This window comes from Polistes dominula, unplaced genomic scaffold (genome assembly GCF_049000335.1).
Source record: "Polistes dominula isolate Pdom_NZ unplaced genomic scaffold, Pdom_raw_medaka contig_33, whole genome shotgun sequence".
In the NCBI taxonomy this organism is placed as follows: domain Eukaryota; kingdom Metazoa; phylum Arthropoda; class Insecta; order Hymenoptera; family Vespidae; genus Polistes; species Polistes dominula.
The window spans coordinates 4,660,157-4,672,235 of NW_028300998.1; the positions used below are offsets into that span (position 1 = coordinate 4,660,157).

General features: G+C 28.6%; 2 protein-coding genes across 2 annotated transcripts; both read right to left on the minus strand.

The window, feature by feature from the left end:
* Positions 1–2,622: 2,622 nt before the first annotated feature.
* Positions 2,623–5,617, minus strand: LOC107065541 (UDP-glucosyltransferase 2). The gene is made up of 5 exons (XM_015319348.2): positions 4,892–5,617; positions 4,003–4,379; positions 3,669–3,888; positions 3,330–3,549; positions 2,623–3,223 (listed from the first exon to the last, which is right to left on the minus strand). Exons 1-5 carry the CDS (start codon positions 5,364–5,366, stop codon positions 2,920–2,922), a joined length of 1,596 nt encoding a protein of 531 aa, XP_015174834.2. The 5' UTR covers positions 5,367–5,617; the 3' UTR covers positions 2,623–2,919.
* Positions 5,618–7,007: 1,390 nt separating this feature from the next.
* Positions 7,008–10,368, minus strand: LOC149032238 (UDP-glucosyltransferase 2-like). Its single transcript, XM_089173406.1, has 5 exons — positions 9,659–10,368; positions 8,438–8,814; positions 8,103–8,322; positions 7,764–7,983; positions 7,008–7,657 (listed from the first exon to the last, which is right to left on the minus strand). The coding sequence occupies exons 1-5, from the start codon at positions 10,131–10,133 to the stop codon at positions 7,354–7,356; spliced, it is 1,596 nt and encodes a 531-aa protein (XP_089029532.1). The 5' UTR covers positions 10,134–10,368; the 3' UTR covers positions 7,008–7,353.
* Between the last annotated feature and the right edge of the window lie 1,711 nt (positions 10,369–12,079).

Here is a 12,079-nt window from a genome sequence, read left to right on the forward strand (position 1 = left end):
ATCGGCCTATTACCGGCATTTATTATCGGCCCATTAATAAAATTTATTATCGGCCCATGAATAAAATTTATTATCGGCCCATTAATAAAATTTATTATCGGCCCATTAATGAAATTTATTATCGGCCCATTAATAAAATTTATTATCGGCCTATTAATAAAATTTATTATCGGCCCATTAATAAAATTTATTATCGGGCCATTAATAAAATTTATTATCGGCCCATTAATGGTAGTTGATCATTGGCCGATTAATGGTAGTTGATCATTGGCCGATTAATGGTAGTTGATCATCGGCCGATTAATGGTAGTTGATCATTGGCTGATTAGTGGGCCCAGCAATGGGCCACGTATTATTCAAATTATTAGCCCATTAACATCATCATAATTTAATAATCTATATATCATCATTTTCAAACAGTTATATATTTCTCTATGTCTGATCCCCCGAAAAATATACCTGACAATACGAAGGATTATACAGATTACAATAAAAAAAACTGCTTGAATAAACATTGAAAGAGAAAGGGATTGAACAAGATAAGAGTCGTCCGTGCGCGCCGAACGCTCAGGAAAGCGGTCCGAGGTAGTTACGTTCAGGCACCAAAAATGTAGTTAGAGACATCGGATCTTTTTGAAATTTTAACACAATATTTCTACATATATATACATTCGAAAAATGATAAAAAAAAAAAATAAATTTTTTTAAATTGCAGAGTAGAAGGTCCCCTTAATTTACTCGATTTCGTACCAATAAAGCATGTAATAAATGTGTCTTACATGCATTGCTTCGTACTTAGTTTATTTAATCGCGATTAATTTCGATATTATAAATAATGAGCAAGAAGACAAACCCCTTTCGCGAACGGATAGACTCTGGCAATTAAGTGGCGGCTGTAAAAAGCCCAGTTCTTTAATTAGAACAGCCAACTTAATCAAAGGATTCGTCCGAGGTTTTTTAATTATTTTCAATTTTTAATATCTTTTTTTTGAAAGTCTTAAAGACTTGTAGAGTCATAGCCCGCTTAGATTTATTTGAGAATATTTTATTGTATTAATCAATTTTTAGATTAGGATTTTCAGTAACTAATATACTAATGCCCCCTTTTTCTCCCCCTATGCACGCTTCGTTCTCATCTATGCGTGTTACCCAGGTGTTACACGTATGGGTGAGAAAAAGATTGCATAGGTTATAGTTTTTAAGTTTTCCTTTGGCGGCTGTCATTGTGCTAGTGATTGCACGGTGTACAGTGCACCTGTGTGTGCGTAGTAGGTGGTGCATTGTACATCGTTCGGGATACGTGTAATACCGCTTATTTTTGAAAAAGTTATTAAAATAAAAATAACTTGTAGAGTCACGCGTACGATACGAATTTTTTTTTTTTTAATAATCGTTTTGCATAGTAGAGTCACCCACATTTATTTGTGGAAATATACACGTATATAACTAGTATGCACATATACTAGTGTATACTTGTATTTTTGCAGTAGTTTTATTTGCAATAATCACTAGCCTTGACAGACGATTACAGCAACTGGTACGTAACCTTTTTAAAATTTAAGTTTAGAAATACGCGGTTGAACTAGGGTGACGGAGGTGCCCCGGGGCATGCTCTCTAGTGTAGGCTTTTGCACCCTGGTGGTATGTGTGAGAACCGTGGAGTGAGTGGGTGGGTATGCATGTGTTTTTTACTGAGTGAATGTTAAACTTTAATTTTAAGTAGGTAGGACCCCGGAAAAGCACATGGTACACTTGCACTTTAATAGTACAAGTCCCATCTTCGGGTTTTTTTATTTAGAATTGTCACAAAATTTTATCTTTTTATTCTATCATGCTTAACTCGTAAATTTATTTTGTGACAATTCTATCATTTTTAATGTGTATCATGATTCAAAGGTATTTGCAACCATTTGAAAGATTTATTTTTACTTCGATTCTATCTCGAACGAGATATAATCGAAATTACATTCGCAAAATCTTTGATGAATTTGATACTTAGTTTTAAGTATAACAGGTTTAACACTTTGCACTATCGCGATTTAGTCTTTGAAATGTTTGATATAATTCAGTTTAAATTAAATACTAATAATATATTGCAAAAAAATGCATTGCATTTTTAGTATTATATCTTATGGTGGGGCCTAAGAGTTAGATTGATTCCTTTAAATTATATTCGGATGTGAGCATCTTTATGATGCACATCCCTCTTGGGTCTTCAGAAGCGGTTACCTCCTCGTGGTTAGACCCGGGCAATGGATATTACTTTCCGTGTAATGTTTAACATATTTTTATATGTTTTACATTCCATGGCAAGTGAAATCTAGCTAAAGACCGCTTAACATTATTTTTTTACGTGCAGTGACGTCGGTTTTACGGTCACGATAAAAAACTAAATTAACTTCTAGCAAGGCAATAATTGCATTATAATTTGTTCGTGTAAAGTTATATTTTTATTTTAAAAAAGTCTCAGAAACTGTTCTCGCAATAGAATCAGTGTATCAGTGAAGACCAAGGAAGACAAAATTTTTCGCGATTAAAATAATGTGTGAAACTTTTGTATTTGCAATAACTGTTTGCAAAGAAGTCTTCTAATTAGTTTTAGAGTCAGTGATAGATCGTAAATTATGATAAAAATCAAACGCATTTACTTTCATTTTATTTTGATTCAAGATCATTTTACGGATAAATAAATTAAGCGTTTCATTCAGATATAAATATTTTTTTTAAATGTATTTACATAAAAATGACTTCTAATAGAGTAAAAGGTGACTGGTGAAAATTACTGATACAATCTATACATATGTTAGTTTTTTTTTCGCTATAATCTTATCTACTTATGTACTCTTTTTTTGTTATCTTATCTAAAAAGTTTTAAAAAATTAATTTAAATATATTTTAGTTTTCGATTACGATTACAAATTAGCTTAATTTCTTTTTCTTTTTTTCTTTGGACAATAAAGTTGCGTAACATTTCATAATAATTACAAATAATTTAAAAGCAATGTATAGACTAAGCACGGTAATTATAAACAATGTAACAGATAAAAAAGCGATAACATCAGTATCGTATCGTTGATACCATGGTTCATCTACGATGCTAGAACGAAGATGACTTGCTCCTTTATGACGGATAACATACTCAATCCACCAAATGACATTATCCATTGTGTCAAATGGTTTATCTTCTATAAGATTTTTGAGTTTCAACATGTTTTCTTTGTAACTAAAAAAAGCAAATTATTACAGTATATATTTTGTTTTTTACTATGACTGAAGTTTCTAGTTAATTGATATTATCTTTAAAAAAATTATGATCATTAAAACTTTACCTTTTGTTATGTAAGACCTCCATAATTGCTTCGTTTAAAACTTCTTTCGTCATTTGTAAAATTTCGACGCTCTTGCACACCCCTAAACTTACCATTTTTAAGACAAGCATATCTTGATCGGCTAATACTGGTATTCCAACGAGGGGTATACCAAAGTGTATAGCTTCTTCTGTACTTTGAAGTCCACCTTGATAAACGAAAAGCTTCAAATTTGGATGTGCTGCATTTTCATATTATAATACATGAAATATAAAAATATGTTTATTATTAGTTACAAAATATATAAGCTTATAAACATTGAAAATAATAAAGAAATATAAATATTCCCAGATACATTACCCAGGATTTTTTGTTGTGGAAACCAATTTGCAGTGTATAAATTATCTAATCTTTTTGAACAATTTCCATTGAATTTCCATACAACATTTGTCGGTAAATTTGAAAAAACATGACAAAATGTATCTACTATTTTTTTCGTAAATTTTGATGGATTTACGTTTGTTCCAAGGCTAACGTAAATGAAACCATTAACTGCATTGTCTATGAAATCTTTCAATTCCTACAAAGAAATAATCAATACTACATTTGATTTCTAAGTTTTACGATAAAAGAAAAAGTTTTCATACAAAAGTAGTGAAAAGTAAAGTATTTCAAGTATCAAACAAAAAATCACCTTTGGTAAAGGGTTATTTAGAATGTCATTTTTTACGTGTAAACCACCAATATTTATAATATTAGGAACGTTGGGCCGGGTAAATGAAATTTCTTCTCGCTGATTTACAAATAGGATACTTATGTTCTTTTCTAATTCTTTGACGGAAGGTATTTTACCTAAATATTTTTCTGCAATTTCTTGTTGCGGTTTATAAACTTTATTATTGCAAGTAACATGCATATGCCACCATGATAAGACATAAATGTGTACTCTTTCCCAAAACGATAAATTGAAACCAATGTCTTTTTTAAACTGATAGGTCGAAGGATGTGACGGTATCACTGGATTTCCAAAGATAAAATGAGAATGTACGTCAAGCCCTAATGAATGCATACCTGTAAATATATTAATCAAATATCAAAACCCTGAAGATATAAAATGAAACAAAGGTATGGAATAGAAATAATTTTTATGGTTTTTTTTTTTAACGTAATTACAAATTAGAAGATAAAAAATATGAATAAGGCTTAAGATCATATTATAAATATTGTAAGAGGAATCATATCACAAACTTCTCAAAGAAAACTAATCTTACCCTATCTCTTTTCAATTACAAAATGATTAAAAAAATATTTATGAGAAATTAAATTCTTATCATTTATTAAGATAACATGGAAACATTTATGTGGAGATTAATAGATATCTTTTAATTTTTGATAAAGAGATAATTGTTTAAATCAGGAAAATTATTACAGAAAATGATTTATTTAAAGAAATAAAATTATATTTCGTAAATTTTTTTCTTGTTAATACTTTAATTTATTTATTTTTCTTCATTTTTATTGTTTAATTAATTCACATTTAATTGTTTGTAATTGTTTGTAATTTGGATATATTCATTACTTACCTATCAAAGGAGCTTTGAATCTGTGTCCAAACCCATAAATTGCTGGCGTCATTATGGCTTCGACGAGAATAACATCGAACTTCTCATTGCTATCAGGTGCGTAGATTTTCTTAAAGTCAGGATGTTTAAAAACATTCTCAGAGAAATTTCGTCCCATATCAAATAAATAAAGATTAAGTAAATCGTTCCATGAGTACACAGGTCTAGCTTCTAAGAAGTTGATATTTGTTAATAGCTTGTAACTATAACTGATGTCAATCTGGGTTAAATTTGTCAAATTTGTATCGCTTATCGGATTGGGAGTAACTAAAGTAACTTGGTGACCTCGTAAGTTTAAATTTCTACAGATAGAGGTATAAACTATTTGATGACTGTAAGAAGGAATTGGAAAGACAGCCAAAATTCTTGCACTGTTGGTAATTCCAATGTTGATAGTCAAAAGACATGTTATTACTGTAACGATTAATAGTTTCATGATTATATATTTTCTACCGACTTTTAAACTATCTCACAGCACCGCACTCAGGAGAATACTAGAAAAAAACTATAAGCTCGATTTAAATAGTACACGACAGACCAACGGATAGGAACTATTATAATTTTATACCCAATCTATTATACTTATATTCAATCTATTGTAATTATATTCAATCTATCCCACTTATATCCTCAATATAATATCCATTCTGAATACATCGCGTTTTTGATGCTTTATATACGTAAGCAACAGTCAGACTGATGTGAAAAGGACTATTGAATGATTTATACAATAAAATAGATATGCTATCTCTGCTTATCTGTATATTTGATACTTGTATAGTTCCCAGACTCAAAATTAATGTTTTTCGGTCAACTGTGGGTTCAACAAAATAAGGGTGACTATGTAAAAATACATTATCGTTATGAATCACTTTTTTGCTAAAAATATTTACTTTTTCAAAAATTGATAAGTAATATGTATTTCCGTATCATCTATTTATGAACAATAAGGAAAATTGTTCTTAAATTACGGTTTTTAACTTAATTAATGGTTTCAAATTTGAAAAAATTCAATAAGGGGAATGAATATACTTGGCTATTTGAATATATTTGGTTCTCATCATATTCTGTGAGAGGGTTGTTTTCTTTCTTTGTTACGCATCAGATTTGTACATGTAATCTTTTTTGTAAGTGAGGTAAATACTTACAATATATGGTTATATCAAACAAGAATAGGACAGCAGTAGGTTGTTCCTATTTAAATAATTAAATATCGTTTAGTTAGTAGACCTATTCTCGATATGGTTGCTGTAAGTTTCAGCAAAGTACGTCCTTAAGAGGATGCAGGTTTAATTGGTTGAAACATGTAGCCGCTGCTTCATTTTTCTCAGTCCTAATTTTATAACGAACGAATTTGCTACTTTGGTAAAAAAAGATTAATGTCTATTAATTCGATATACATACATGAAATAAAAAAACAACGTGATAGTTCTAAATCGATAACAAAAAAGATACAGCATAAATTTGTATAACGTATTCTTATCAGCGTATTTCTTTGCATTATATATGTGTCTAATGAAATTATTTAATGCTAAAAATACTATTGAAAATGAAATTATATAATTACGTAATGATTGGCAATTATAAATATCAAAAATAAATATATACCGCACTGGAGAATATGTCCCCTTGACTTCAAATATCTCTACAGATATTTTTTCTGAAAATAATGTAATTAATGCTAATATTAATATAAGATAATTATATAATATATAATTTATATATAATTATATAATTATATATAAATAAGAAATAAGGTAATTAATGTTAAGGTAATTAACGATAAGATAATTCTGTGAATACTCTTTTAGAATGACAGACATTTTTAATTGGAGACTCTTCTTATATTCGCACAGAGAAAATGTCGGAATACTGTGGTCAGGATTATAATAAATATATTAGGTCGTCCCAAAAGTTTCTTCTAGTTTTTTTCTGAATAATATACAGTGAAGAAAAAGGTAATATAGAGTAGAATCGATATTATTTAGTACAATAACATAAAAAATATTACGCATACAATATTGTGCAACTTATCATCAAGAAAAGGAAGAAATTTTCGGGACGACCTAATACAATATACCATTTTCAATAATTTCTATATTTTTACCTATACCAAGAAGAAGGTAAAATTTGTTTAAATTTCATTTTCATTTTACTTTGATTCACACAAGATCGTTTTACGAAAGATAAACATTAGCGCTTGCATAAGATTTATCGCAGTATTTTTATGAGATAAATTATAATAAAAATGACATTTTATAGAGTAAAAGATGACTGGTGAAAATGACTGATATAATCCTATACGTATATTAATTTATTCTTGCACTATAATATTATCTAGTCATAAATCTTTTTTTTTGTCTTATCTAGAATAATTTAGAAATTTATTTAAATAACATTTATTTCACGGTTTCGATTATTAACTAACTTAATTTCTTTTTCTTTTTTTCTTTGGACAATAAAGTTGCGTAACATTTCATAATAATTACAAATAATTTAAAAGCAATATATAGACTAGGGATGGTAATTATAAACAAAGTAACAGATAAAAAAGCGATAACATCAGTATCGTATCGTTGATACCATGGTTCATCTACGATGCTAGAACGGAGATGACTTGCTCCTTTATGACGGATAACATACTCAATCCACCAAATGACATTACCCATTGTGTCAAATGGTTTATCTTCTATAAGATTTTTGAGTTTCAACATGTTTTCTTTGTAACTAAAAAAAGTAAATTATTACAGTATATATTTTGTTTTTTATTATGACTGAAGTTTCTAGTTAATTGATATTATCTTTAAAAAAATTATGATCATTAAAACTTTACCTTTTGTTATGTAAGACCTCCATAATTGCTTCGTTTAAAACTTCTTTCGTCATTTGTAAAATTTCGACGCTCTTGCACACCCCTAAACTTACCATTTTTAAGACAAGCATATCTTGATCAACTAGTACTGGTATTCCAACGAGGGGTATACCAAAGTGTATAGCTTCTTCTGTACTTTGAAGTCCACCTTGATAAACGAAAAGCTTCAAATTTGGATGTGCTGCATTTTCATATTATAATACATGAAATATAAAAATATGTTTATTATTAGTTACAAAATATATAGGATCATAAACATTGAAAATAATAAATAAATATAAAGATTCGCAGATACATTACCCAGGATTTTTTGTTGTGGAAACCAATTTGCAGTGTATAAATTATCTAATCTTTTTAAACAGTTTCCCTTGAATTTCCATACAATCTTCGTCGGTAAATTTGAAAAAACTTGGCAAAATGTATCTATCAATTTTTTCGGAAACGTTGATGGATTTACGTTTGTTCCAAGGCTAACGTAAATGAAACCATTAACTGCATTGTCCATGAAATCTTTCAATTCCTACAAAGAAATAATCAATATTATATCTGATTTCAAAGTTTGACATCGAAAGAGAACGTTTTGATAAAAAAATTAGTGAAAAGTAAAGTATTTTATGTATCAAACATAAAATTACCTTTGGTAAAGGTTTACTTGTAATATTATTAGCTATGTGTAAACCTCCAAAATTTATGACATTAGGAACATTGGGACGGGTAAATGAAATTTCTTCTCGCTGATTTACAAATAGGATACTTATGTTCTTTTCTAGTTCTCTAATGGAAGGTATTTTACCCAAATATTTTTCTGCAATTTCTTGTTGTGGTTTATACATTTTATAATAGCAAGTTACATGTATGTGCCACCATATTACGACATAGTTGTGTATTCTTTTCCAAAGTGGTAAATTTTTATCAAAGTCTTTATTTATCTCGTAGGATGAAGGATGTGACGGTATCACTGGATTACCAACCATAAAATGAGATATTTGTAGAGGCCCCATCGAAATCATACCTATAAATATATATTAAATGATTAGCTAATTTTTCAAGTATAATTTTTATGCCTTTCTCATCTTTATTAAGAATTTAGCGATAAGAAATAAGAACAAGTCTTAAGATCATATTATAGTATTATAAGAGGAATTATTTTAAAAACTTCGTAAAGAAAATTAATTTTTTTCTGTCTCTTTTGAACTTCAAAACAATTCTAAGAAAGACAGTGATGAGGTATATTCTTATTTTATGTGATTGCATCGAAATATGTAATATTAACGATCAAGATTCGCTTAATTATTGATAATTCTTGTAGAGTGCCATCATCATTATCTGATTACTCTACAAAGATAATGAAGTGGTGATAATGAACGGCAATATGTATTTATATCAAGATTAATAGATACTATTAAAATTGTTGATAAAAAGAAAGATTATTTGAACTAGTTAAATTTTTTAAGAAAAATTATATATTTAAAGAAAGAACATCATAACTTATAGATTTCTTTTTTTTTTTTTTTGAATACTTTGACTTATTTATTTTCCTTTTATTTTATTGTTTAATAAATTTATATCTATTCATTTACTAATACAGGTAACCCTCCTATAACGCGGTAGATAGGTTCCTAGAAATGCCGTATTGTGTGAAACCGCGTTGTATGAGACCCAAAGCAATGAGACAAAAACTTTTGTTTTCAGACTATAGAGATAAAAAGAAAAACTTTCCGCAATACTGTATCTTTAAGACGGCAAGCCTCGCCGTAGCTGTACAAAAAAAAGTGTTGTACAAAGGTTCTTTGAAAGGAAACCGTGTTGCAGGATGCCGTGTTGTAGGAGGGCTACCTGTACTTTCCTTCACTTACCTATCAAAGGAGCTTTAAACCTGTGTCCAAATGCGTAAATGGCTGGTGTATAAATTACTTCGACTATGATAAGATCGAACTTCTCATTGCTATCAGGTGCATAGATCTTTTTAAAGTCAGAATGATCGAAAATATTTTCGGATAACTTGTGACCTATTTCAAATATATAATGGTCAAGTATATCTAACCATGAGTACGTGGATCTAATTGTTATGAAGTTCAAGTGCTCGTATTGCTTGTAATTATGACTGACGTTAATCTGAGTTAAATTTTCCAAATTTGTGTCGGTTATGAGATCGGTTGTAACTAAAGTAACTTGGTGACCTCGTGAAATTAAATGTTTGCAAATAGAATTATAAACTATTTGATGACTGTAAGAAGGAATTGGAAAAATAGCCAGAATTCTTGCACTGCTGGTTAGTCCAATGTTGATAATCAAAAGATATGTCACTATTGTAACGATTAATAATTTCATGATTTTATATTTTATATTTTTTTTAATGAAATAAAGAAAATGTTCTGATGAAATAACGCACGATAGGTTTACTGATAAAAACTCCAATTATGCTATATGTAATCCATTACACTCATTTTGGTGATAAAAAAAACACGTTTTCGTAACATGACACTTTTGCTAGTTCTACATATGTTTAATACTGTCAAACTTATTCGAAAATGAGTGTTGGATGACATCGGTGCAAGGGAGTACATACGCTTGCTCCGCCCATTTCCATACTTTATTCTTCATCATATTCTCTGATTAGAATCTTTTTAACATAATCATATAATTTCAAATACATGCTGAATTCACTTATGTTTTAACGACAACTTCGGATAAAAACTATATTTACATATCTATTGTAATGCTTTATCGCTATGAGTCACAAATTTACAAATCTATTTTAGTTCATAACAAAAAATGTAGGGCAAGAAAAAATAAAATAATATATATTGTCGTATTATTTATTATTGAACGATCATGAAAAATGTTTCTAATTAATAGTATCAGACTTAATTTTTATCAAGAAAATTTATTTGAAATATAGTAAAGTATTATTGAAATACTGGAATAATAAATATTGAAAAAAAATTTAATGAGTGCGATTAATATATATAGTCTGTAGACGGTTCTCATCACACTTTACTTGGACGAAATTTATCTTTTCTTTTTGTTACGTATCGGATTAGTAAATGTAATCTTTTCTGCTAAAAATATACGCATATTAAATGATTACATCAAACAAGAATATGACAGCGATCGGTCGTTTCAGCCAATCAAACTTGCTTATTTAGAAGAACTATTCTCGGCATTACTGCTTTCTGTTGTAGCGATAAACACTCCTAAAAGGTTTTAAGGTTTATCTAATAGAAACATTTCCATTTTACCTTGATCAAACTTTGTATCATACAAATTTACTGTTTTGATCAAAAGTATGATTTATATTAACTTTTTATATTAAACAGAAAGAAAACGTAACAATTCGAAAATGATTACGAGAAGAATAGAATTGTAAAGCACTAATATTTATTACATTTCCTTATCAACACTTTTCCTTGAATTATAAACGCGTCTATCGTGAATATAAAAATCATAAAATTATTTCCTGACTTATGAACTTGAAATGTCAAACATTGTGATATGCAGAACTAGCGAATATTTCCCCACTGCCTTCACTCTTTTCAAAAATATTTTTTCAGAAAATCACGATATATTACGCTCACAAATGTAATAATTTGTAAAAGTTTATTCTGATAGCTAGGAATAATATTGGCGTTATTGAAATAACAAAATTTGTCAAAAACATGAATTCACTATCAAAGGATTGCATCTCGTCGAAGTGACTCAAAACAACGCTTTACCTCCTTCTACAAAATCGGTCAAAGGGATGGTATTGGCACTTATAATTTTGTTCTAAGGTATTATAAAGAAAGAATCTAATTTTTTATTAGAAATTTTGGATATTATTACATATAACAAAAAAAGGAAATGAAAGTATTGCATTATTATTGTATTTAACGTATTATTTATTTTCATCCGATTTTATAACTTGATATTACAAGTGCGAAGTGTTATCAAGTCATCGATAAAAATTATTATCAATTCCATTCAATAATTAAGTAAGTTCAGTTAATTAAAAGCTTGTGTGAATTTTTTCCAGAGAAACTTCGTTTACTGTGGCTGAGTTTAAAAAAAAAAAAGTTTACTCTATTCATTTAAGTAGATTCAATTATGAAGTCTTATTAATTAATTAGTTAGTATTAATATATTTTTCTTTTCGTTACCAGTGATTTTCGTTGATTTTTATTCAATTAATAATGTAAGGATCGTTTTTAAATAACTTGTATACATTTACTCTTACAACTATATGGAAGAACAATCTTTTATTTTTCAAGTTCATTTTTAGATTTCTTTTAATTAAC

What these genes read in the sequence shown, in the direction of transcription:
- LOC149032238 (XM_089173406.1), bottom strand. Translation starts at nt 10,133, where the DNA reads ATGAAATTATTAATCGTTACAATAGTGACATATCTTTTGATTATCAAC. An exon ending in GTTTAAAGCTCCTTTGATAG is followed by an intron (nt 8,815 to 9,658) that starts GTAAGTGAAGGA and finishes ATATATTTATAG; the next exon opens with GTATGATTTCGATGGGGCCT. An exon ending in GAGGTCTTACATAACAAAAG is followed by an intron (nt 7,658 to 7,763) that starts GTAAAGTTTTAA and finishes TACTTTTTTTAG; the next exon opens with TTACAAAGAAAACATGTTGA.
- LOC107065541 (XM_015319348.2), bottom strand. Translation starts at nt 5,366, where the DNA reads ATGAAACTATTAATCGTTACAGTAATAACATGTCTTTTGACTATCAAC. An exon ending in TCCACAACAAAAAATCCTGG is followed by an intron (nt 3,550 to 3,668) that starts GTAATGTATCTG and finishes ATGAAAATGCAG; the next exon opens with CACATCCAAATTTGAAGCTT. An exon ending in GAGGTCTTACATAACAAAAG is followed by an intron (nt 3,224 to 3,329) that starts GTAAAGTTTTAA and finishes TGCTTTTTTTAG; the next exon opens with TTACAAAGAAAACATGTTGA.